Below are 21162 nucleotides of genomic sequence, written 5' to 3'. Positions count from 1 at the left end.
CTTGAAAAATCAAATTATCGTTTATTTAGCTACTCAGGTCACTGGACTCTAAAAATACTTATCGAATATATAAAGTAGAGCCCAACTATACAACTATAACTCTTTAACCCATCAACTCATACACTCAACCATATGATAATACAGCGTAAAGACTCAGCTGTGATGTACAATAGCATATATTCTTAACAATTCTTATATTCCTTGCTGCAAGCTCTAGGCTTTAGGATGAAGCAATGAATGAATATGGTAGCAGGATTTCATCAATTGTCTGAATTAACTCGGACTGTCACATGTTGGAATTTAATTAGAATAATTTGTTCATGAAATGTATGCCACTGCATTACCTACTAGAGCTAAATATGAATTCCTACAGTATGCTCTTCATTTATAGTACCGTTACTCAACATGTTACAAATTACATTTCACTAAAGTTTAGCAAATGAAACTGAATAATCTCTAGTTTTCCTCAAGTTTATATTTTCTACTTATTCAGCTTGTAGAAAGGTAGTGAATTCAAAAGCCGTTTCGTTTTATCATCATTCATTCTTCCAATCGCTCATAATATTAGCGTCTGAAAACTATTGATTCATTCAAACTATCCGTTGTACCGTCATTCATAAATATAAATTTTCCACATTTTTTATCACTTATAGACTAAAAAAACCAGAAAACTGACTTGATATGGAAAGATATGATCCATTACAAGATCATCAATAGGGAAAGTCAAAACCATCAATTAGCTGTAAATTAGGACAGACTTGTAAACGAATTCAACCTATTGAGATTTTGCTTTACAAAAATAATACATGACCTTGTAAGAAACTCCCGTATTCCTTGATGATCAGGCTATAGCAGCTCACAAATTTAACGTTCATAAATAAAATTTTCTCTTGGTTTTTTAGTTATTTGTTTTTTCCAAATCCGCTCGTGGTTCACTTTAAACGTTCGAACTTTTATTCGAATCGGTTGCAGTACCTTGTATTTTCTTTTCGGAAGCAAACAACTCTTTCTTTGTAGATGACAGCTGGTCTTTATCTGAAAATAAATCTTTTTTAGATCGAATAAACATTGGGGAATATGTACCTATCATGCTGTCCCTATTTGAAGGTTCCTTCGTTTTTCGATTCATCAAAGGACTAGCATAGCCAGCGGTTGCCTCTCGCTCGTCCAATAATTTATTTCTTGGAACGTTCTTCAAAGGGGAAGAGCCCTCTGCTTTTACCCAAGGAGAAAGAAACGTTGAACTAGCACGTACACCAGAACGCCTTGACGATGTTGCAGAAGTTGGGGAAACAGGAGCATCAACATTGTTTTCTAGAGCATGATATGAACCTGGATCACGAGGTCGCTCTCGTCCTTGCTCGTCTCGCAAATACAGCGAAATCTGTTCGTCCGGTAGTTGAAGAACAGATTCTTGAGCGTTCGCTTCCAAAGCACACAAACGAAGAAGATACTCAAGTAAAACCAAATTCGTATCTTCCTTTTGATAAGCTTTCATCTTCTTTGTTCTTGTAACCATATCTTTTTTCGTAAGTCCTAGTAATTGCATTTCTACCATTTGTTCATCGCTGAGTTCTGCAGTTGAATTTTCGGAATCTTCATTATCATCGTTGTCTTCTTCACTTTCATCCTCCTCTTCCGTTAACAGCTCCATAGCTATCCACTTGAATCTTTCCTGTTCTTCACAAGATTCAGAAGGACTATCCTTGTATTTGAGAAGAATAACAGGTGTCGTGACATCGTCAAGTCGAAGAAGTTTACCCGAAACACTAAAGAACAGCGTCTGAATAGTATTTAAAAATATATCCTTTGAAGTTGGAACTTCATTTTCTTCGTGATAACGATCATCATCGAATGACTGCACAAGGGAGAGTTTATACGAGAGGAGAGAATCCTTATTGTAAGATTGTTGAGGTGGAATCCGCAATACCTTACCCACACATACAGAGCAATCCTCTTGCCAAATGATTGAATCGTGATTTAGAAACTTGGATTGAGCACGGCTTTCAAAAATTTTGTAAGTGCGAAGTCGAAAAGTGGGACCAACTTGTAAGGGCTTATCTCCTGAAAAAGAGAGGTTTGCATGTAAAACATGAGAGTTTGCCTTAAAAAGCTGAGAAAAATTGGTAGACTTGGGTAGACTTGATGAGATCGAAAGTCCTGAAGTGGTGATAGACAAATTGAGCAGAGGGATTGCGTCTTGGATTCGTAAAAGCAAGGTTCTCATTTCTTCCAACACCTTTCCCTTCGTTTCTTCAGCATGCTTTGGATTTGATGCTTCGTTTTCTGTGTCGGCGCTTGCGACACCCACAATGTGCACGCTAAACTTTTCGATATCAGAGCGCAATGCATCAACAAGTTGGCGGGTGCTTTGTAAGCTTTGATTTCCATTGGAAGACATAATATCAATTAACTCTATGGCTGGCGTGACCACACGAATCATCTCGAGCAACTTTGCTTTCATGGACTCCAATTCATCGCGATCAGCGTCTGGTATGCGTTTGATATAGCTGCTTACCTGCTGGACAGCAAATTTCCCAGCAAAAGAAATGCTGTGTTTTATGGCAAAGCTAGTAGCAAACGTAGCCGCGTGTGACGCGACATGAAACAACTCATCCATTATGATTCCTTTATTTTCAATTGTTCAGAGTTTATTTTTTAGAATTAGACTACTACTTTTTCAAGGTACTTTTGAAGGTTTTTAATTGAATAAGCAGTTTACGTGTCTTAACATGTTTGCACTTGAGAAAAGGTGTTTTGAAGTTGTGGAGGTTTTCTAAATTACAATCTTTGACAATGATTTCAACTCAAAAGAAGAAAAGAAAAGTTAAGCTTGAAAAGCAATTTGGTAACCAAACTAATCTCTCGTTGTTTATCTTTACTTTTAAGTTATTGTAGTTTTCTTTTTGAGTCCCTGGTTAAATGGCCTTTACTTGAGGGATTCGAAAGGAAGAAGTAAGTAAAGCGTATATATTTTTTGTTACATTTAGAGAGAAAAATCGTACATAGGGAACGTCCTTCGAAGTAGTTGATTTGGTATTAAGCCAAAATTGAATGGACGTTTTCTATTATAGTATCTTTTATAGTACAATTGAACGATAAAAGATCTTTTTCTTTCTTTTTTTTTTTTTTTTGTAAGTTCAAATTAATTCAAAGAGAAGGCAAAAAAAATAATACATCTGGGATAGTACTTCTATCATTTTGCCACTCAAGTAAATGAGTATTTTCGTTTTATTTACGAAATAATTAATAAAAAATGAAAATAAAGAAAAGATAGAAGTTATTTTTTCAATAACTCGATTTTCAACACGACGTTCAATAGCTTAAGTTGCTACTCGTTGTTACCTGGCAATTACAAATTTCCACCACCAACAAAGTATTCCTTTACCACACTTCTTCCTTACATACAGGTAAAGATGGCTAGCAATCAGCCAACGAACGGTGGACAGGATGAGCAGCTTGCCAAACAGACATCGAAATTGTCGATGTCTTCGTTAAAGGCTCCCTCCTTTACCCCTACAGCTCCCGCCTTTGTGCCTTCTTTTCAGCGTAAGTCAATACCCATTTATGAATATGTTTATCATAAAGTTGTAGCCGTCAAACAACATGAAGCAAAAGTTCTGATGTGTCAGATAATCTAACACTTATATAGGCCCTAGCGTTACCCCTCGAGAACAACCCAACGCGGCTGCTGGCTTTCCATATGGTCAAAACACGGGAACTCCAAACTCCAACATGAGCTTCCAACAATATTATCAAAAACCCGCTTCTCCAGCTGCTCAAGAGCAATCTGAGGACAAGAACAGAGTTCCCGATTTCTCTAAGAAGAAATCATTCGTCCCTGCTAAACCTGCTTTACCCAAGGGTAAGGTTTTGTCTCTTGGTGCCTCTTCTGGTGCTCAGAAGCCTGGCAAACCCGTCTCCATTAGTTTAGGTGGTGCTAAACCTGCTGCTTCTACTACTAAGGAAGACACCCCTGAAAAGCCTACTGAGGCTGCACCTGCTCCTGCTCCTGCTCCTCAGAAAGCTGAAGCAAAGAAGCCTGCCGAGACTTCCGCCCCTGCTCCTGCTAAGCAAGCTTCTGACAAGAAACAGGCTCCCGCTGTTACTGAGTCTTCTACCGAAGCCGAAACCACCGTTGATAGAGAAGTTTTACAAGAAATGTATGGCAAGGAACACGTTAACATCGTCTTCATCGGACACGTTGATGCTGGTAAATCTACTCTGGGTGGTAACCTTTTGGTTCTTACGGGTATGGTTGATAAGCGTACCATGGAGAAAATTGAGAAGGATGCCAAGGAAGCTGGTAAAGAGTCCTGGGCTTTGTCTTGGGCCTTGGATAGTACCTCTGAAGAACGTGAGAAGGGTAAGACTGTCGAAGTTGGACGTGCCTATTTTGAAACTGAACACCGCCGTTTCAGTCTTTTGGATGCTCCTGGTCACAAAGGTTATGTGACTAACATGATTAACGGTGCTTCACAAGCCGATATTGGTGTTTTGGTTATTTCTGCTCGCCGTGGTGAATTTGAAGCTGGTTTTGAACGTGGTGGTCAAACTCGTGAACATGCTGTATTGGCTCGTACTCAAGGTATTAACCACCTTGTCGTGGTTATTAACAAGATGGATGAGCCCAGTGTACAATGGTCAGAGGAGCGTTACAAGGAGTGTGTTGATAAATTGAGTGTTTTCTTGCGCCGTGTTGCTGGCTACAACTCCAAGACGGATGTTAAGTACATGCCTGTTTCCGCTTACACAGGCCAAAATCTCAAGGATCGCCTTGACCCTTCTGTCTGTTCATGGTATGAAGGACCTTCCTTGCTCGAATATCTGGATACCATGTCGCGCTTAGAGCGTAAAGTGAACGCGCCGTTTATAATGCCCATTGCCTCCAAATACAAGGATTTGGGTACCATTTTCGAAGGAAAAGTTGAGGCTGGTACAATTAAGAAGAACCAAAACATTCTTGTTATGCCCATTAATCAGACACTTGAAGTCACTGGTATCTACGATGAAGCAGATGAAGAAATCCCATCTTCTATCTGTGGTGACCAAGTGCGTCTCAAGGTTCGTGGTGACGATTCTGATGTTCAAAGCGGTTATGTGCTGACATCTACTAAAAATCCTGTCCATGCTACCACTCGTTTTATTGCTCAGATTGCTATTTTGGAGTTACCCTCTATTTTAACTACAGGTTATACTTGTGTTATGCATCTTCATACTGCTGTTGAAGAAGTTTCCTTTGCTAAACTTCTCCACAAGTTGGACAAAACTAACCGTAAGAGTAAGAAACCTCCTATGTTTGCTACTAAGGGTATGAAGATTCTTGCTGAATTGGAGACCCAAACCCCTGTCTGTATGGAACGATTTGAAGACTATCAATACATGGGTCGTTTTACCTTGCGTGACCAAGGTGCTACTGTTGCTGTTGGTAAAGTCATTAAAATCTTGGAGTAAATTGGTTAAAATTTAATTGTATAGTTTTTGTTATTAAAGGTGGTTAATGGTTATCATTGCTAGATAATGTACGATATCTTGTTTTTTATTGAGCATGTGGGCTTTGAACATATGACAACCCTTCCTAATATAAGTCAGAGCGTGAATGACCTTCTCCTCTAATAATTTTTGATCGTTTCGTATAAAATTCATACAAATGCACGCATACTATAAATCGACATTAATAACCTTTAAACTCGTTTATAAATGCATCTTTAAGGAAAGCTATTCTTTAAATATAGTATCATTTACACACAGTGGAGTTCTGTAAATCCTCGGAACTTCCGCGATGATGTAAATAATACCACCAATACTGAATTTACCTTATACATGTCGAACCGGTTCTATTGTTTTTGAATTTTGCAGTTTTCTAATGACTTTTTCTGGATTTTAATAGTCAAATAAAGCTTGAATATAATACACTGGGCGAATAACAACAAATGGTTTTGTTAGACGCGCAAAGAGAAAGTATGTGACCCAACTGTCTTAGAGGTACTGACAATGTTTTATTTAGTCTTTTTTAATAAAATAAATGCTATAGAATGTGCAACAAAGGTAAGCAATCTTTGTTCAGGAGAAGCGAATTGAAACTTTAGGCGCAGCCTTGTTTGTAGTACTTTTACCTGGCTACAGAGAGTTTCATGGCAGGCGATGGACAAAGTTGAAGGACATATGCAATGCATGATTGATTAAGTCTAGTTGAAGAATTCTGCTATGATTTCTATAGTCCAATTTAAAAGGCTTTGCTAACTTTACTCAGTGGAAAGTGTTAGTAGTTGACAGAAAAACGGCTGACATAATTAATCGGTTTACCTCTGTCCACAGACTTTTGGAGGAAAAGATCGCGGCGGTGGAGATTTTAGAAAATGCAAGGACTCCTAATTCATCGTTTGAGGTGTTATATATACTTCACTGCCAAGATAAACTCGTCGATTGTATATACAAAGACCAAGAGTATCCAAACACTTATCCTGGTATTCATATCATGTTTACTGATCGAATTAAGCCCAATATTGTAGACCGTTTGAAAAACTCCAATATCACTACAAAACTTCGTTCAGTACAGATTGGATATTTGGATTTTTATTCTCTTGAGTCTAGATATTTTCAAGTGCATGATGAATATTCTGGATTACGCCTGTATCACCCATCTTCTGCTCCCATAATTAGACAAGAATTATCGAATATCGCACATGGCATTCTTTCGGTTTGTGTGAGCCTTGGAATGGCCCCCAACATTCGGTGTTATTATCCTAAGTCAGCTAGACATACATCAAAAACGATGTCTTTTATTTTAGCGTCACAACTTCGTGACATAGTTGACGAATACTGCAAAACTCATCCTGGATTTCAAGAATCTTCTCAGAAATCCACTTGTTTAATAGTTGACCGTTCCTTAGATAGCGTTAGCCCTTTTGTACATGAATTTAGCTACCAGGCAATGATTCATGATTTACTGAAAATTAAAGATGAATCTTATCCATTTGCTATAATGGGTCCAAACGGTTTAGAAACCCGAATTGGCAAGTTATCTGATGATGATTCTGTATATGTTAAAATACGGCATATGCATATGCGCGATGCCATTGAGAGGTTGATGGGTGATTTTAATAAATTTTGCGAAGAGAATACTATTTTCCTCGATAAAGGACAAGCCACCTCCCTTAATGACATGCGAGGTATGCTTGCTGGTCTTTCCGATTTTCAAGAACTTCGAGACGAGTATTCTCTGCATTTGGCTATGGCACAAGAATGCATGAATCTTTTCGAAAAGGAAAATTTACTTTCCATTGGTGCGGTTGAGCAGGATTTAGCTACAGGTGCCAGTCCTGAAGGAAAAACCCCTCGAAACGTACTTTACGATTTGCTTCCTTTATTGGACGATAATAAAACATCTGAAGCAGATAAACTTCGCCTTCTCATCCTTTATATTGCTTATAGAGACGGTGTTATCCTTCAAGATATGATGAGACTATTCCGACATAGTAAATTGCCTAGTCATCGTCAAGAGATTCTACAAAATTTGGAACAGCTTGGAGTACGAAATGTAAAACGATTATCCGACCCTAGTACGAAACGAAAGGAGGTTGCAAAATCACTACCTGCTGGCGAGGAGACTTATGAGCTTTCGAGGTTTGTTCCTAATATTAAGACAGTTATGGAATCTCTGGTGCAAGATAATTTGGATAACGAATTGTTTCCTTTTGTCCGTGATCTCAACCCAGAAACAGAGGTGGAGGTAGAGCAAACGTCTTTACGAAGCTCAAGACCATCGTGGACTCGATCGCGATCCATAGCTACGCGTATACCTAAGGAGAAATTTTTGGTCTTCGTGACAGGTGGTACAACCTATAGCGAACTTCGATCATGCTATGAAACTGCTGAAACACTCAATAAAAATATTCTCCTTGGAAGTACAGCTTGTAATTCGCCGAATGAATGGCTGGATTTCTTCTCAAAATTCCGAAAGACTAGGGAAGAATTGAAATTTCCGGAAGATACGTCTGAGCCCATTCCATGTTTACAAGCTCAGCCGGGTAAAATTGTACAGCAGCAGCAGCCGACCGTAGATGTACCGTCATCTCCATTTGACAGCACATCGCCAGCTGATGCTTTGCCTAGCAAGGAAACTGAGAAAAAGAAGGGAAAAACAAGCAAACTTGGAAAGCTTATCTCAACATCAAAGAAAGATAAAGGCAAGGACAATGACAAAGTTTTGACGGAATCAAACGATAAAAAGAAGAAGAAGAAGTTTGGTGTGTTTTAAGTTTTATCGTGATTGAGAAGTAACCTTTTTTACCGTGTATCATGGCTCTATTAATCAGGAACAGGTTCTTTCGTTGCAGGGTTTTTTTACGATTTCAACTTTTTGATAATAATGAGTTTTACAGTTAATGACTTTAAATCGACATATTCAATTAAGCTTTTGAGGGTGTCAAATTATGTAGAAGAAATTTATTGCTCAAGTTTTAAAATAGATAATCCATCTAGGAAAAGCCTAGTAGGTATATACAAGGTTGCAAGAATTAATTAGATAGAACATGACAAGGTGAACACAAAACCAAAAGGATTGAATCTAGGATCGTAGATTATAAGTAAAGAGAGAGAAGCACTCACTGATCTTGCAGGACGCTCTTAAACTACATAAAATGTTAATAAGGAATTGAAAGATACAAAAAAAAAAAAAGCATACGTGGTTTTCGTCAATTGTTGTGTAAATAATGCCTTCTTGCTGTAGGAAGTCGGTGACAGCGGTAAGATCAATGCCAGGACCAACGCTTTGAGCAAGTTGTCGAGCATGCACACCTTCATTGGTATCAGGAGCATTATGTATAGCTTGCATAACGATTATTTGTGTAGGGGTTAAAGAGTATTCTGCCAGTTTCTGCTCGAGAGAATTGGCAGCGGGAGCAGAAGCAGCATTAGGAAGGGAATTACCGAAAGCAGAAGCGGCGTTACCAGTCAACTGGGGTTTCTGGGTAAAGTGTATGTGAACGCCTATGACTTCCAAAAAGTGATAATGAATCTCATTATGATCTTTTATATTTCGAATGTATTGGGATGCAATATATATTTTTCCGGAAAACACCTTGATGTTTCCGTATACACGAACATACGTATCGGTAGCCAGTTCTGAGAGAGCATCAATGTGCTCCCAATGCCGTACTTCAATCATGCCTGTGCCATCCTCAATTTGATAAGTTGTGTTTGTCGTTTGTTGGTGAATGTTTCTCAAGACGCCTACAAAGGTTACTTGACCAACTTCGACTCCGTCTATCTTGAACTCTGCATCAGCATGGACTTGCGTAGCATCCAATATTTGCTTAATAGTTACAGGACGGAGCTTATTCCCAATTCCTTGTTGCTATATTTGTTAGTTATTTGATACAACGGTAGACACTTCAATCAACTAGGTCGTATAGACGAAGCATCTAAAACATACTCTATCAACACTAGGTTGACTGGATGGATCATAGTCATTGAATCCACCTCCTCCCGTTCCTGGAGAAAAGGTTCCGCTAAAACCTGACCCAAAACCTCCTTTATTATAGGGATCGAAAGCCATGATATAGACGTTGACAAACTTCAAATAAAGTTAAACTAAAATGCAACGCAAACTTGTCGTCAACCTAGACCCGTTCTGTTTTTCTTTGTCTTTTACTAAAAAGAAATCCAACCGAACAAGTCGTTCAATTCAGTCTCGTAATTGCTGGTAGTTAGTGTGCTGATTTTAAGTTTCACGACACGTCTTTTCTATTTATCATATTCACTTTACGCGTTAATACAATGTTTACTTATGCTAGTCGTCGAAAGTATGCAATGCACTAACACTTTTTGTAGCCATATATATGCTTTTATACGGTCAATAAAAATATTAAACTAGTTTAATGAAAAGATTTTTATTGAAAAATATGAGTAGGGTTGTTTTACTTTCCGAAATAATTATTTCGAAAGCATGTAAAAGGATGCAAACTTTGTGGTAAAAACAGTGCTGAACAAATATTTTTCTCGTTCCTTTCTTTTATTACTTTTAAATTGACTTGTACGAGTTTGTTTCTTATTTTATAGATTAGCCATTACAGAGCGTTTCTTTACTCTAATAAGCCCTTGCGGAATAAGTTACTTATCCCATTTTTTTTATTTGAAGAAACAAACACAAAGCAAAACAAAAACTTCTTATTATATACCAAAACACAACATCCTACCAAAATAGATTTACAGATACTTCATACTTCTCAATAAGATCTAACGAAACTGCAAGCTGAAATTCGCACACCACAAATTAAAGCAAAGCTTGCAAGGTTAGGTATTTAGCAATTGTAATAATTGGTAAATTTAGAAACGAAGGAAGTGAAAATAACCATTTTGGAACAATAACATGAACGAATAAAAGCATTAGATCCGCATTATCATAAACAGAGGAATTTTTTTCATTAGGCTTTTTCATGCACAGCATAGTGCATTCGATTAAAAGGTTTTTTTAGAAAATCCACAACTAAAATATATTTCTTTTTCTTGAAAAAATTTGTAGTGCCTTGGTAGCACGCAAACACCAAATCACAAAGGGTCAAAAATATAGCAACGAAATTATCGCAAAATATAGCGACATAAGCAAAACCTTTACAGTAGCCGCCGCATTCATTTTTGCTATTTGCCAAAGTAACGACATAACGAAGCTGAGGAAGGAACCACATTATGAAAAAGACTGCGGGATATGCAAAAAGGAATTTTGATTGTCGTAAGACACGTTTCCTTTGTTTTATTAGCGGATTCCCACGCAGGTCTTTTTCGTAATAAGCCATTGCACTATTAACTGTATCATCGTTATGCTGGCTGTTTTCAAGAACTTGGTCAAATTCATTTTGAAGTTCAGAAGTCAATTCAAACGTTTGTCGGTTTTCGGAGTTTTCAAATGCATTGGATAATGAAGGATTAGGATGATTGTACATATTAGGTGAAAGATAGGAATGCTGGTGTGCATCGGATGGCAATGCAGGGGGTTGAGGATTAGGAGAGGGAGAGGGATTATGAGCGTAATCAAACGTATCATTAATGCGATTAGGAATTCGTTGGGAATGCGGAGAGGAGGAAGAGGAAGAGGAAGAGGAGGAGGATAGATTTTCCAAGTAAGGGGGTAACACAACTTGAGAAGGGCTGCGAGGGCCGGTCTCAAGATCGTCTGTACAAAAAATATCCGGATTATCACGGGAAGTATTCTGAAACTGCTTTATTTTTCTTCGAATGGAAATAAACATACACATATGAAGTGTAAAGATGATTGCTGTAAGTAGGTAATCGAATCCCCAACTAAGGGCCCAGTAGAAGCGAACTGGTCGAAACGGAAGAAAGCATCGGGTTTGAAAATTAACAAACGTATTCTTTTCATTTATGAAAGCAAGAGCTCCGACTGTTAATGGAAAGACAATGGACAACACATATACGGTATGTCGAAAGCGATAAATCCCGCCGCGATCCACATCAATAGACACAGGGTTAAGCACAAGAAACGCATTGTGAATGACATTAATTAAAATCCAGTAATCTGACATCCGAATCATGACTAATAGAAAAAAACCCAACGTAAAGCATCGACTGGCAGGGTCCCAATAATACGGTCTGTGGACGGTGAAAGCAGGGTGAACGAATTGAATGATGGAACGAAAAAAAAGGACGACAAAGAGGGTAATATGAATTTGATCACGAAAAGTGATTGCTTTGCGTTGATACCATCGTCGAAATAATCGTAGAAACACAGTGGCAAAACAGAAGACGAGAGAGATGGAACTGGTAATAATCACCAAATATCTCAATGAAACCAACTCTCTGGGGGTAAGAAGAATACTAGCCGAGGAGTCAGCCTGATGCGTTCGGTGAGATCGACGTTGATTCACGACTATATCTGTAGAATTACTAACATCGGTCGGGAAAGTAAAGGGCATAAGAGGAAACGCTTTGGAATATTCTTAATCCAACGTAAGATGAAACTATTCGTACATTGAAAAGGAAAACGGAAGAAAGAGCTTAAAGTCAGCTACAAAAAGTTGACATTTACTTGTGCACTGCACAAAGAAATAGAAAATCCCAATCGACCAGAAATGGGGTTTTTTTTTGTTTTTTCTAAAGCAATTAGGCGGTTGGGTAATATTTTCTTGAAGAAAATATCCTAAAACCGGCCAAAACAACGAGATGCTTTATAAAGGTTGTCCTTTGCTCAAGGGGAGGTGAGGGGAAACGTAGCGTTCTTTTTTTGCGGTAACGAAATATACACAGACAAAGAATTCACTACCAATTCAAAACAAAAACAAAACAAAAAACCCCAAGAAACAGCAATGCAATCGGTTCTTTTTGTATTTGAATGTCGCAATGGGTCGACGGTAGAGAATGTAGATGGAGTCGGTAAACTGGAAAAAGAATTACCGAACTTGGGTTGTATATGAGAGAGCTTATTTATAACGATAAGCTGAGAAGTTCTGTCGAAAAGCCACTTATATGTAAATGTCACCGGCAGATGGTTCCGTGCGTATGTGTAAGCAAATAGCGACAAAAAAGGCCTTGGGCAAAGAATAAAAGATTAAACCAAACCACGGTGGCTAACCAAAGGAATTAAATATGGAAGTGACTAGTACGACGAGGACGAAGTACCTATTAAAAAAACAAAATTAAAAATCAAAAGTGAAAGCAAAATAAACCAAGGAGTTCGTGTTTGCTATACTGCAAGTATGCACAAGAAAGGATAGGATTTAGATTTTTTTTCTTTGTTTGTGGGTGAGATAAAGAAAAAAAAAAAAAAAAAAAGATGGAAAAAAGAAACAAGATATATTCTCAATGAGTAAGAATACTGAACGAGAAGGAAAATAAAAAATAAAAAAAAAACCCCGACCAAGAAACGTCAGAGAATGAGGCGAAAGAACTGTATGAAACTTAAAGTCAATCAAGGTCCGAAAAATGGGGCGATACTCAAAAGGTGAGAGAAAAAAATAACAACAACAACAACAACAACAACAACAACAACAACAGCAATAAAAAATAAAAAATAAAAAATAAAAAATAAAATGAAGAGAGAATATTTATTTTTCGAAATTGAAATTGAAACAGAGATTGAAAATTAGAGAGCAAATAGCAATTTTACTGATTAAACAATAACAATAACAACGATGAGATGAGATGAGAAAAAGTAGAGAGAATAAGAAAAAGTAAAAAAGAAGAAAAGTAAAAAAGAAGAAAATTAAAAAAAGAATAAAAGAAAGAAAAAAGAATTCGTCTATACTTTATAGAATAGAGCAAGCTTGATTCTTCTAGGGAACAAGGTCCTTTTATAAAATGCCTAGGAACCGTGACCTAGATCTATACGTAAAATGAGAGGAGTACCGTGGATAAAGTCAACTCGGCTGAAAGGGCCATACAAAAAGGAGTAGCTTTGCAGGCGTTTCAAAAAAGGTTGATCCGTGATGAGGATAACAAATTCGAGTGGTACATACAAAATAGAAATGGTGATTCACGAGGGGAGATGAGATCATTGTGAGAAAAAAAGAGGGTCAACAAAGAAGAGGGGGTTTGTGGGAAGAAATATCAACAAACGTTCGAAAGAACGGCAGGGAAGGAATACGAGAGTAGAGGAAATGAAATGGTTTGTTTTTTGTAGATTTTTTGTAGATGTAAAAAAAAAAAAAAGTTCAATAAAACCCTCTTTTCGCTACATCCCCATGTTGATTCTGATTCTGATTCACTTTGCGGTTGTTTTGTTGTCTCGCTAAAGAAATGTGCGATTCTCGTTATAAGGATGTCTATTGCTGTTACCGCGGTTTTCTCTTATCGAAAACAAGGCTCGTAAAGGAACCTTAAAACGGATAGAGATAACGAAGGAAGTGGGGCAAATTTTATTGTGAGAGTGAGTTGGAGGACAAACATCAGGTATTCCCAAGTTGGAGTATGCTGCGATGCACTATTTCGGTTTAGGGAAAAGGGGAAAATAAGAGCGACACAATGTTGATGTTTCGTTGGTTTGTATAACGAGTCGCAGCATTGGAACGGTTTGAAAAAGAAGACAAGAGGTAGTAGTGTAGTATATAGACATTGGCATTGGCATTGACATTGACATTGACATTGACATTGACATTGACATTGACATTGACATTGACATTGACATTGACATGGGGTGTGTTTATCGACTTGTCCGTGAATTTGGTCCATTTGATAATAGCATACCATGTTGACAATTTGGGAAAACATCATTATCATTCGCTATGTCTTTCAAGAATAGCACAGACAAAACGAGTGCTTTCGCACTTTTTTTTTTTTTTTTTTGTTTTGTTTATGCATGTTGCATCGTAGCCCAAATTCGGTCCAAGGTTTGACACAATTGAAGAAAGCTGCTTTGCTGCAGATAAAACAAAACCTTGTCTCGCAAGAGTTTTTCTTCTTCCGTTAGGTTCGCGGAAATTGCGGACGGCGACGATGTTGTAGGAGGGGACGGCAGCATGTTCATATACGACGAGGCAGGTACTGCAGCAGGAGGTCCAGGATTCTCTTGCATAGGCGTCATTAAAGATGCTATCGGGATTCCTGGGTTTTGCGATCCAAGAGGTGTCCCTGCCACCATGGAATACTGAGACGGATGAAATGGTGAAGAGGAAATCGCCGTAGGATCTTCCCAATATGGTGGCTGCGACATGTGTATGCTTTCCATATTCGTTTCCTGCCTTCCCATCAACGGAGCGTTTTGCGACGGTCGAATAGAAGTCAACACACCGGATGAAGACGACGACCCTGACGGTGTGCTACCCTCTACCTGCGAATGACCCATCGACCCTGTTTCATCCACCCTCGCCCGTTTGTAAGGAGTATGAACGGCTATTTCATTAGCACCATGGTTTGTCGTCGCAAGATGCGACGACGACGACGACGACGACGGTGCTGCTATCATGCCCCCTCCTACTCCCACTGTTCCTCCTCCTGGTGCTGCTACGGGCGGTGTCGCTGGAATCGTTTGAGACAAAATGGTAGGAGCCTGCACTGAAATCGTAGGTTGAGACGAAGCATGCACTCCAGGATTTATCGGTGCCGCCATATACATCTCTTGGGAATTCCCAATTTGGCTTTGTGAATTCGACATTTGCTTTTTTTCCGATGACGATCTTGCATCCTTAAAATATAATCCCAGGTTTTCGATTTCAAGCTTTGCTTTCATGTAAAATACATCCGATGGAAACTTGACCTGGAATCGTTTTGTAATCTACCAGTAGCTTGTTAGCAATTACTGTACTATCACCGTTTTTCCCCCTTTCACCTCTTACATTATTGCTATAGATGCGAAAGTTCATGCACGGTGCCTTGGACAGCAAAACCAAGCTCCGTTCTTTCGTCCCTGGGATGAATTGGTGCCATAGATCTAGTAAATTTAAACTCTGCTACACAAGATTCATGTTAGAAACAAGCTCTTTATATTGCCATCCACATACAATTAATTCTTCGCGTCTACGAATTTGCAATAATCCAGATGTCAGTGACATAGTATATCCACCATCAGAATAATGCGACCAGCTTGTAGATGATGATTCATATCCATAAGAGTCCTGAGCAACAGAGTATTTTGCAATTGGGTAAAAATTCATGGTTGTGTTTATGTTTACTTTGGGGAAACACGTAGCACAAATTCATTGTTTGCTTTGTTCCTCTTCTCAATGGAAACAACGCATTTTTTTTATTCCTTAACTTTTTAAATCCTTTCCTTTTTTATTCATTAACTCTTCTGTTGCTTATTTGTTTGACATGTCATATCTATAAGCCTTTTTTCAATCCATGCGCGTCGCACACGCGTTTCCTGTCCTTTTATTATAAACAACTAAACGATTGATTCTTTTGGAATAAATTCTGCTTCTTTCTTCTTTCCAATTCCTCTTGCAGCGCTAAACAACCTACTGTTTCCTGTGCCAACACTTTCACTACAACAATTTTAATTAATTTTGCACCAATTTAAAACTTTTCTTTATCTCGTAGAAGTATTGCTAATTGACAATATTAATTTTGGGTATTTGGATGCATTTTCTAAAGTCATAATTCGTCTACAACATAATTTTTGACGCATCTGCTTTCTCGTGTCCTAAAGCCAAGTGGTTCCTAAATTTTTGGTAAATTTTGAGAAAAAACTATGAATTTCCAATTTGAAAAAGAGATTGCTGTTATTGCTGTCCGTAGGGCTAGCTATTTAACTGAAAAGGTCTTCAACCAACTCATAAAGGAGAAGAGTTCTGCGGGTGCTCATTCAAAGGAAGACAAGTCCCCTGTAACCATCGGCGATTTCGGTGCTCAAGCAGTCGTTATTGCCTTGCTCAAGGATGCTTTCCCCAAGGACCCCATCGTTGGTGAAGAAGATGCCGACTATTTGAGAAGCAATAAAGATACCTGCTCTCGTGTCTGGTCATTGGTTCAAGAATCGATTCAACGCTCAAAAGAGCGCCAAGAGTTAGGTCAAATTAAAGACGCCGAACAAATGATGTCCGTTATTGATCAGGGTAATTACAGCGGCGGTCGTGAAGGCCGTATGTGGACGCTCGACCCTATAGATGGCACCAAGGGTTTCCTTCGCGGTGCTCAATATGCCATCTGTCTCTCTTTGATCGAAAATGGAAAGCCCATGGTGAGCGCCATCAGCTGTCCCAATCTCCCTTTCGACTTTAAGCAACCTGAAACAAGTCCCAAGGGTATTATCATGTCCGCTATTCGCGGTCAAGGATCCTTTCAGTACGCGCTTCATGACTTGACTGCCCAACCCACCCAAGTACATATGAAGGATGTTCAAGATCCAAAGGAATCTAAGTTTTGTGAAGGAGTTGAAGCTGGTCATTCCATGCAAGGAACTCAAGAAGAGATTGCCAAAAAACTTGGAATTGTTTATGGACCTACCAAAATGGATTCTCAAGCCAAATATGTCAGTCTGGCCCGAGGTGATGGAGATATTTATCTTCGTCTTCCTACCAGCATGAGCTTTGAAGAGAAAATTTGGGTATGTGAAGTGTAAATCTATAAAAGTATAGCTAACTTAATTTAGGATCACGCTGGAGGCTCCCTCTTGGTCGAAGAAGCTGGCGGTGTCGTGTCGGATATGTTTGGTAAACCTTTAGACTTTGGTGTTGGCCGTACATTGAAGAACAATAACGGTGTTATTGCTGCTTACAAAGGCATATTTCAAAATGTTATTGATGCCACAGCTGCAATCACCTCCCAAGATCCCCATTTCAAAAAGAATTAAAATAAATGGGAGAAGGAAAGGATAGTCGAAAACAAACCGATTTTCTTTATAGTTAAATGAATGAATCTTTTTGCTTGTACCACATAAAGAAGTGTAAAGCTGTGCTGTTTATCATAATGCTCTTCAATTCTTGAGTGGATTTTTATCAAAAATATAAAATGAAATCGTAAAACAAAAGAAAGGATAAATTTAATGAAGCTCTCGATCACGATTTTTCAACAACAATTCGAATCGTCATGGTAAAATGATATTATTGTATTACTCGAAAAGTAAAACTCGATAAAATGATCCTTGTAGTGTTCCAGGCATCTCTCACATAATAAACATAGAAGAAAATTAACTGGCAGAACTTTAGAAACATTCGCTGGAAAGTTTTTTATTTTTTTGAATTGTACTTTTTAGACTAGAAAGATCACAGCTGTGGACTTGCTTTTGTTTACTTCATTTCTGTCATTCTATATTTTGGTTGGGTGTGTGTGTGTGTGTGTTCCTTAAACCTACAGTATAATAACGCTAATATTTACATGCAATAGAAAATGGCAATTCCATCCGAGTGGGAATTTAAAGAGGTTTTGGATCAATTGGATAAAGTTGATGAGCGAACTGAACATGTCTTAGTCAATACAGTAGAAAGCTCTTCTTGCAAATATAAACCATGGAGTCTAAGAGAATTTCTATACCGTTTAAAAACATATCGAAACCGGTGGTCTCTAACTTATGATTCCAAGCTTGGTGAAGTCAATTGTTGTAGACATGGTTGGCTTTGTGACTCTTACGACAAATTAGCATGCGATCTGTGTAATACAAGGCTTGATTTAAGTTTTTTACAGAATATAATCGACTCAAAGGAGCTATCTTGGGAGCTGCCCCAAAAAGTTAGAGATCGTATTGAGAAGTCTCTGATTGATGAACATCAAGACGGTTGTTTATACAAACACATGAGTTTTCCAGATAACATATATGAGCTTGAGATTTCTACGGAGCTTTTGAATGTCAAGAGGAGGATAAAAAGTACATCCCCTTGTTCAGTACAACTGCATTTCCCGGAAGAAATGACTCAAGAACGACTGGTAAAAATTGCTGAAAGATTCAGTTATGAAACATATAATGATCCATCTCTCTCGGTAATTGGGATTGCGCTGACTGGTTGGACGGAGCAATTGTCAGGTCAATTGTATGAGTGCGATTACTGTCATCGGAGAGTTGGTGTTTGGAATTTAAAACAAGATGATCAATTATTTGATGTTATTGATCAACATAAATTAAATTGCCCTTGGAAAACATCCGTTATGAATAGCCAACTACAGGGATGGCAGATCATCTTGCAATTGTTGACGACAGAAACAATTTTTGAGCAAATAGACACAAAAAAGGATTATTCTTATTGGATTGATATGGCTTCAAATATTCTTCAGGAAATACGATAAAGTACGAATGCTGCATAACTGCAGCAAAAGAATGGATTCACCTCTATATTCAGCGAATAGGATAAATAAAACAAATAATTTATTATAAAATTATAAATAGATCCTCAATTAGATTAAATATAAATATGTTCGAACAAGAATTTTTAGTCAAAACTTTTTGTCATGAGAGAAATCGTCAGGATTGAGCCCTGTTATAACAGGGATAATATGAGGGATTACCATTTATTTCCATAGTTCCAGTATTTTATTCTCTACTGTTTCTGGTTCCTCCCCTTTTCGAACTTTGGGAACATGAATAGACTTCCTGTGTGTATTAGCCAAAGGATACGACGGCTGAGAGGAATGAATTATTTCGCTAGGATTCACAGAGTGAGAAGTTGAAGAGAAACCACTCGCAGAGCCCAAATTTAATCCCGGATTGGAAGAACTCGGAGCATGGGGACTTGAGGTAAAGGGGTTGGAAGACGAAGAAAAATCTTCAATTTCTGACGAAACCACAAAAGGACGAAGCCTAATCAAAAATTCATATACGATTTCACGATTCCTTTTCACATTACGGAAATTTGTTCGGACTGAATCCGTGATTTGCTTTGCTTGCGGGTGTAAGTATCGTTTAGAGGGATTTGCATTGGTATCATCTTCCACTGTATCAAATCGGGAAGAAGCTCTCTGAATAAGAAGTTTTTGTTGAGTTCTGCTAGTAGAAGCACCTATGTCGTACAATTGAGCGGGTGATTTGGTGACATTTGAGGAAAATTTACGATTTGTTAGTAAATCTCCAGGAAGAGAAGTAGTTACACTTTGTGTATCTGAATCCAAATTTCTAGAAGATTCTGAACGTTAATTAGTAATAGTAAAATAATTCTTAAACATACCAGCATTAGTTAGTGCCTTAGGAGAAACCGGTTCCTGGTCTGGATTCTGAAAATCCGGTAGATATACAGAAGGAAGTGGTCCGTACTCAGTCGAAGTATTCGGTAAAACCGATTCGTTATGAATGGAGCTTGATTGCATTGTATCAGGAGCACTTGGAGTAGCAAGAGGGTACCGCGGATACATGTCTGTGGGACCAAGTGGACGATCAGAAAAGTCAGAAACGGCTTTATGCTGATTCGAAGGTGGTAAAGCGCTGACATCTTCTGGTCGAATTTTTTCTTCTTTAATCGATGATTCAGCTGTGGCAACTTGTGGAAGTGAAATATTTGGGGAAGAAGGTTTTTCATGGTCCGTCCTGTTGACCCTTTCATTGGTAGTTTGGCTTTCTTTTGGGAGCAAAAAAGTGTTTTTTTCAGGTAATTTACGAGACTGGTCTTCGTTCAGCTGAGCAATATTCAATGGAGGGGGATTGCGCGTTTCTGTTTCAGGCGGATCGGTGCGAATACTTTCCGTATCAAAATTTCCAGCCGTAGAGTCATTATCGTTAGTAATTTCTTCCCAAACAGGCTTAGGCTTCCTCTGGGTCAAAGGAATTAAGCCGGTTCTCGCTGTCACTGCTCTACTTCCATGCAAATCATTAAGGTCGTTGAGAGATCTTTGCCTAGGTATAGCAGCATGCGTATTGTGAACACGATCATAATTTGGATTATGAGAGGTTGTTCTTGTTAAGACGTTAGGACGAGAACTTGCGGCCGTGACTTTTCCAGGTCTTCCGAGTCGTAAATGACTTCCACCTCTTTTTATCCTGCTATTTACTATGAATCCCTTTTTGTTGTCCCTTGTAGATTTAGAAGGCCCTCCATCGCCTCCCTCAGTGCTCACTGTCGAAGTAGAACCTTTGCGAACATGACTGGGAGCCGAATCCATAATCAATTGCAGCTTTCTGTTACAAAATACTAAAAGCTAGCTATTATTTACAGATAATTTTTTCGTTCGATATGCGTTATATCCTTGGAAAGCCGATGATTTCTACAATGAGAGCAGAGGGTAGGTAGGAATATAATCGATTGGTTCCGCGGCAAAAAGAAAAGACTACAGCAATGAAAGTAAAAAGCAATTAATTCAATGAAAGAAGAAAAAAATCATATGAATTGTATGCACTCAAACGTAATGAAAATGAAGAGATGACTTTTCTTCTTGTACAACATTTTCTCATAAAGTGAACTTACAATATCATTTTATGAACCCTTTGATTAATTTCCGTTCTTTTATAAAATATTATTCCTTTTGAAAATTGAAAGGCAGTGCAAGAAGACATCCAGGATCACAATGAGAATCGAATGAATAGCTTTGACTCTGACCTTTTTCCGTCTTTTCTCTGTCCAGGATGAACAATTGTAAGATATAAAAAAAAAACATAAAATAAAAAAAAATGATCGAATGAAACAAACCAAAATGTATGTCTCACTACCTCATCTGTTATTCCTCTTATTTTTTTTGTATTTTTTTTCTGGGTAAAATTTTGGTTTGTTTATGTAAATAAAAATATAGAAATGTCAAGGATTCAATAAATTTACAGCTTTCAAGCATTAAGCAGCTAATATATGAAAGAAAAAA

At 38.1% G+C, this 21162-nt stretch overlaps 9 protein-coding genes across 9 annotated transcripts; 4 read left to right on the top strand and 5 right to left on the bottom strand.

Annotated features, from left to right (window-relative positions):
- Positions 1–937: 937 nt before the first annotated feature.
- On the bottom strand, positions 938–2620 carry SOMG_04807 (GTPase regulator; the record flags this gene model as incomplete). Its single annotated transcript, XM_056183584.1, has 1 exon — positions 938–2620. One exon carries the CDS (start codon positions 2618–2620, stop codon positions 938–940), a length of 1683 nt encoding a protein of 560 aa, XP_056038902.1.
- A 796-nt stretch (positions 2621–3416) lies between these two features.
- On the top strand, positions 3417–5454 carry sup35 (cytoplasmic translation release factor class II, GTPase eRF3; the record flags this gene model as incomplete). The annotated part of the gene is made up of 2 exons (XM_056183583.1): positions 3417–3549; positions 3653–5454. 2 exons carry the CDS (start codon positions 3417–3419, stop codon positions 5452–5454), a joined length of 1935 nt encoding a protein of 644 aa, XP_056038985.1.
- A 479-nt stretch (positions 5455–5933) lies between these two features.
- Positions 5934–8260, top strand: sec1 (SNARE binding protein Sec1; the record flags this gene model as incomplete). The annotated part of the gene is made up of 3 exons (XM_056183582.1): positions 5934–5961; positions 6008–6048; positions 6254–8260. The coding sequence occupies 3 exons, from the start codon at positions 5934–5936 to the stop codon at positions 8258–8260; spliced, it is 2076 nt and encodes a 691-aa protein (XP_056038901.1).
- Positions 8261–8606: 346 nt separating this feature from the next.
- On the bottom strand, positions 8607–9559 carry ssb2 (single-stranded DNA binding protein Ssb2; the record flags this gene model as incomplete). The annotated part of the gene is made up of 3 exons (XM_056183581.1): positions 8607–8633; positions 8687–9358; positions 9437–9559. The coding sequence occupies 3 exons, from the start codon at positions 9557–9559 to the stop codon at positions 8607–8609; spliced, it is 822 nt and encodes a 273-aa protein (XP_056038983.1).
- Positions 9560–10427: 868 nt separating this feature from the next.
- On the bottom strand, positions 10428–11933 carry git3 (G-protein coupled receptor Git3; the record flags this gene model as incomplete). Its single annotated transcript, XM_056183580.1, has 1 exon — positions 10428–11933. The coding sequence occupies one exon, from the start codon at positions 11931–11933 to the stop codon at positions 10428–10430; it is 1506 nt and encodes a 501-aa protein (XP_056039191.1).
- Positions 11934–14305: 2372 nt separating this feature from the next.
- On the bottom strand, positions 14306–15605 carry rec7 (meiotic recombination protein Rec7; the record flags this gene model as incomplete). Its single annotated transcript, XM_056183579.1, has 3 exons — positions 14306–15226; positions 15288–15401; positions 15453–15605. 3 exons carry the CDS (start codon positions 15603–15605, stop codon positions 14306–14308), a joined length of 1188 nt encoding a protein of 395 aa, XP_056039166.1.
- Positions 15606–16141: 536 nt separating this feature from the next.
- tol1 (3'(2'),5'-bisphosphate nucleotidase/inositol-1,4- bisphosphate 1-phosphatase) lies at positions 16142–17242 on the top strand (the record flags this gene model as incomplete). The annotated part of the gene is made up of 2 exons (XM_056183578.1): positions 16142–16996; positions 17042–17242. The coding sequence occupies 2 exons, from the start codon at positions 16142–16144 to the stop codon at positions 17240–17242; spliced, it is 1056 nt and encodes a 351-aa protein (XP_056038904.1).
- A 536-nt stretch (positions 17243–17778) lies between these two features.
- On the top strand, positions 17779–18669 carry rsm1 (zinc finger C3HC-type containing RNA export factor Rsm1; the record flags this gene model as incomplete). The annotated part of the gene is made up of 1 exon (XM_056183577.1): positions 17779–18669. The coding sequence occupies one exon, from the start codon at positions 17779–17781 to the stop codon at positions 18667–18669; it is 891 nt and encodes a 296-aa protein (XP_056038905.1).
- A 222-nt stretch (positions 18670–18891) lies between these two features.
- Positions 18892–20472, bottom strand: tco89 (TORC1 subunit Tco89; the record flags this gene model as incomplete). The annotated part of the gene is made up of 2 exons (XM_056183576.1): positions 18892–19502; positions 19545–20472. The coding sequence occupies 2 exons, from the start codon at positions 20470–20472 to the stop codon at positions 18892–18894; spliced, it is 1539 nt and encodes a 512-aa protein (XP_056039197.1).
- Positions 20473–21162: the final 690 nt, after the last annotated feature.

The sequence above is a fragment of the Schizosaccharomyces osmophilus genome, chromosome 3 (assembly GCF_027921745.1).
Source record: "Schizosaccharomyces osmophilus chromosome 3, complete sequence".
In the NCBI taxonomy this organism is placed as follows: Eukaryota; Fungi; Ascomycota; class Schizosaccharomycetes; order Schizosaccharomycetales; family Schizosaccharomycetaceae; genus Schizosaccharomyces; species Schizosaccharomyces osmophilus.
Note: the sequence above shows the minus strand (reverse complement) of the source record. Positions and strands in the feature narration are given on the sequence as shown.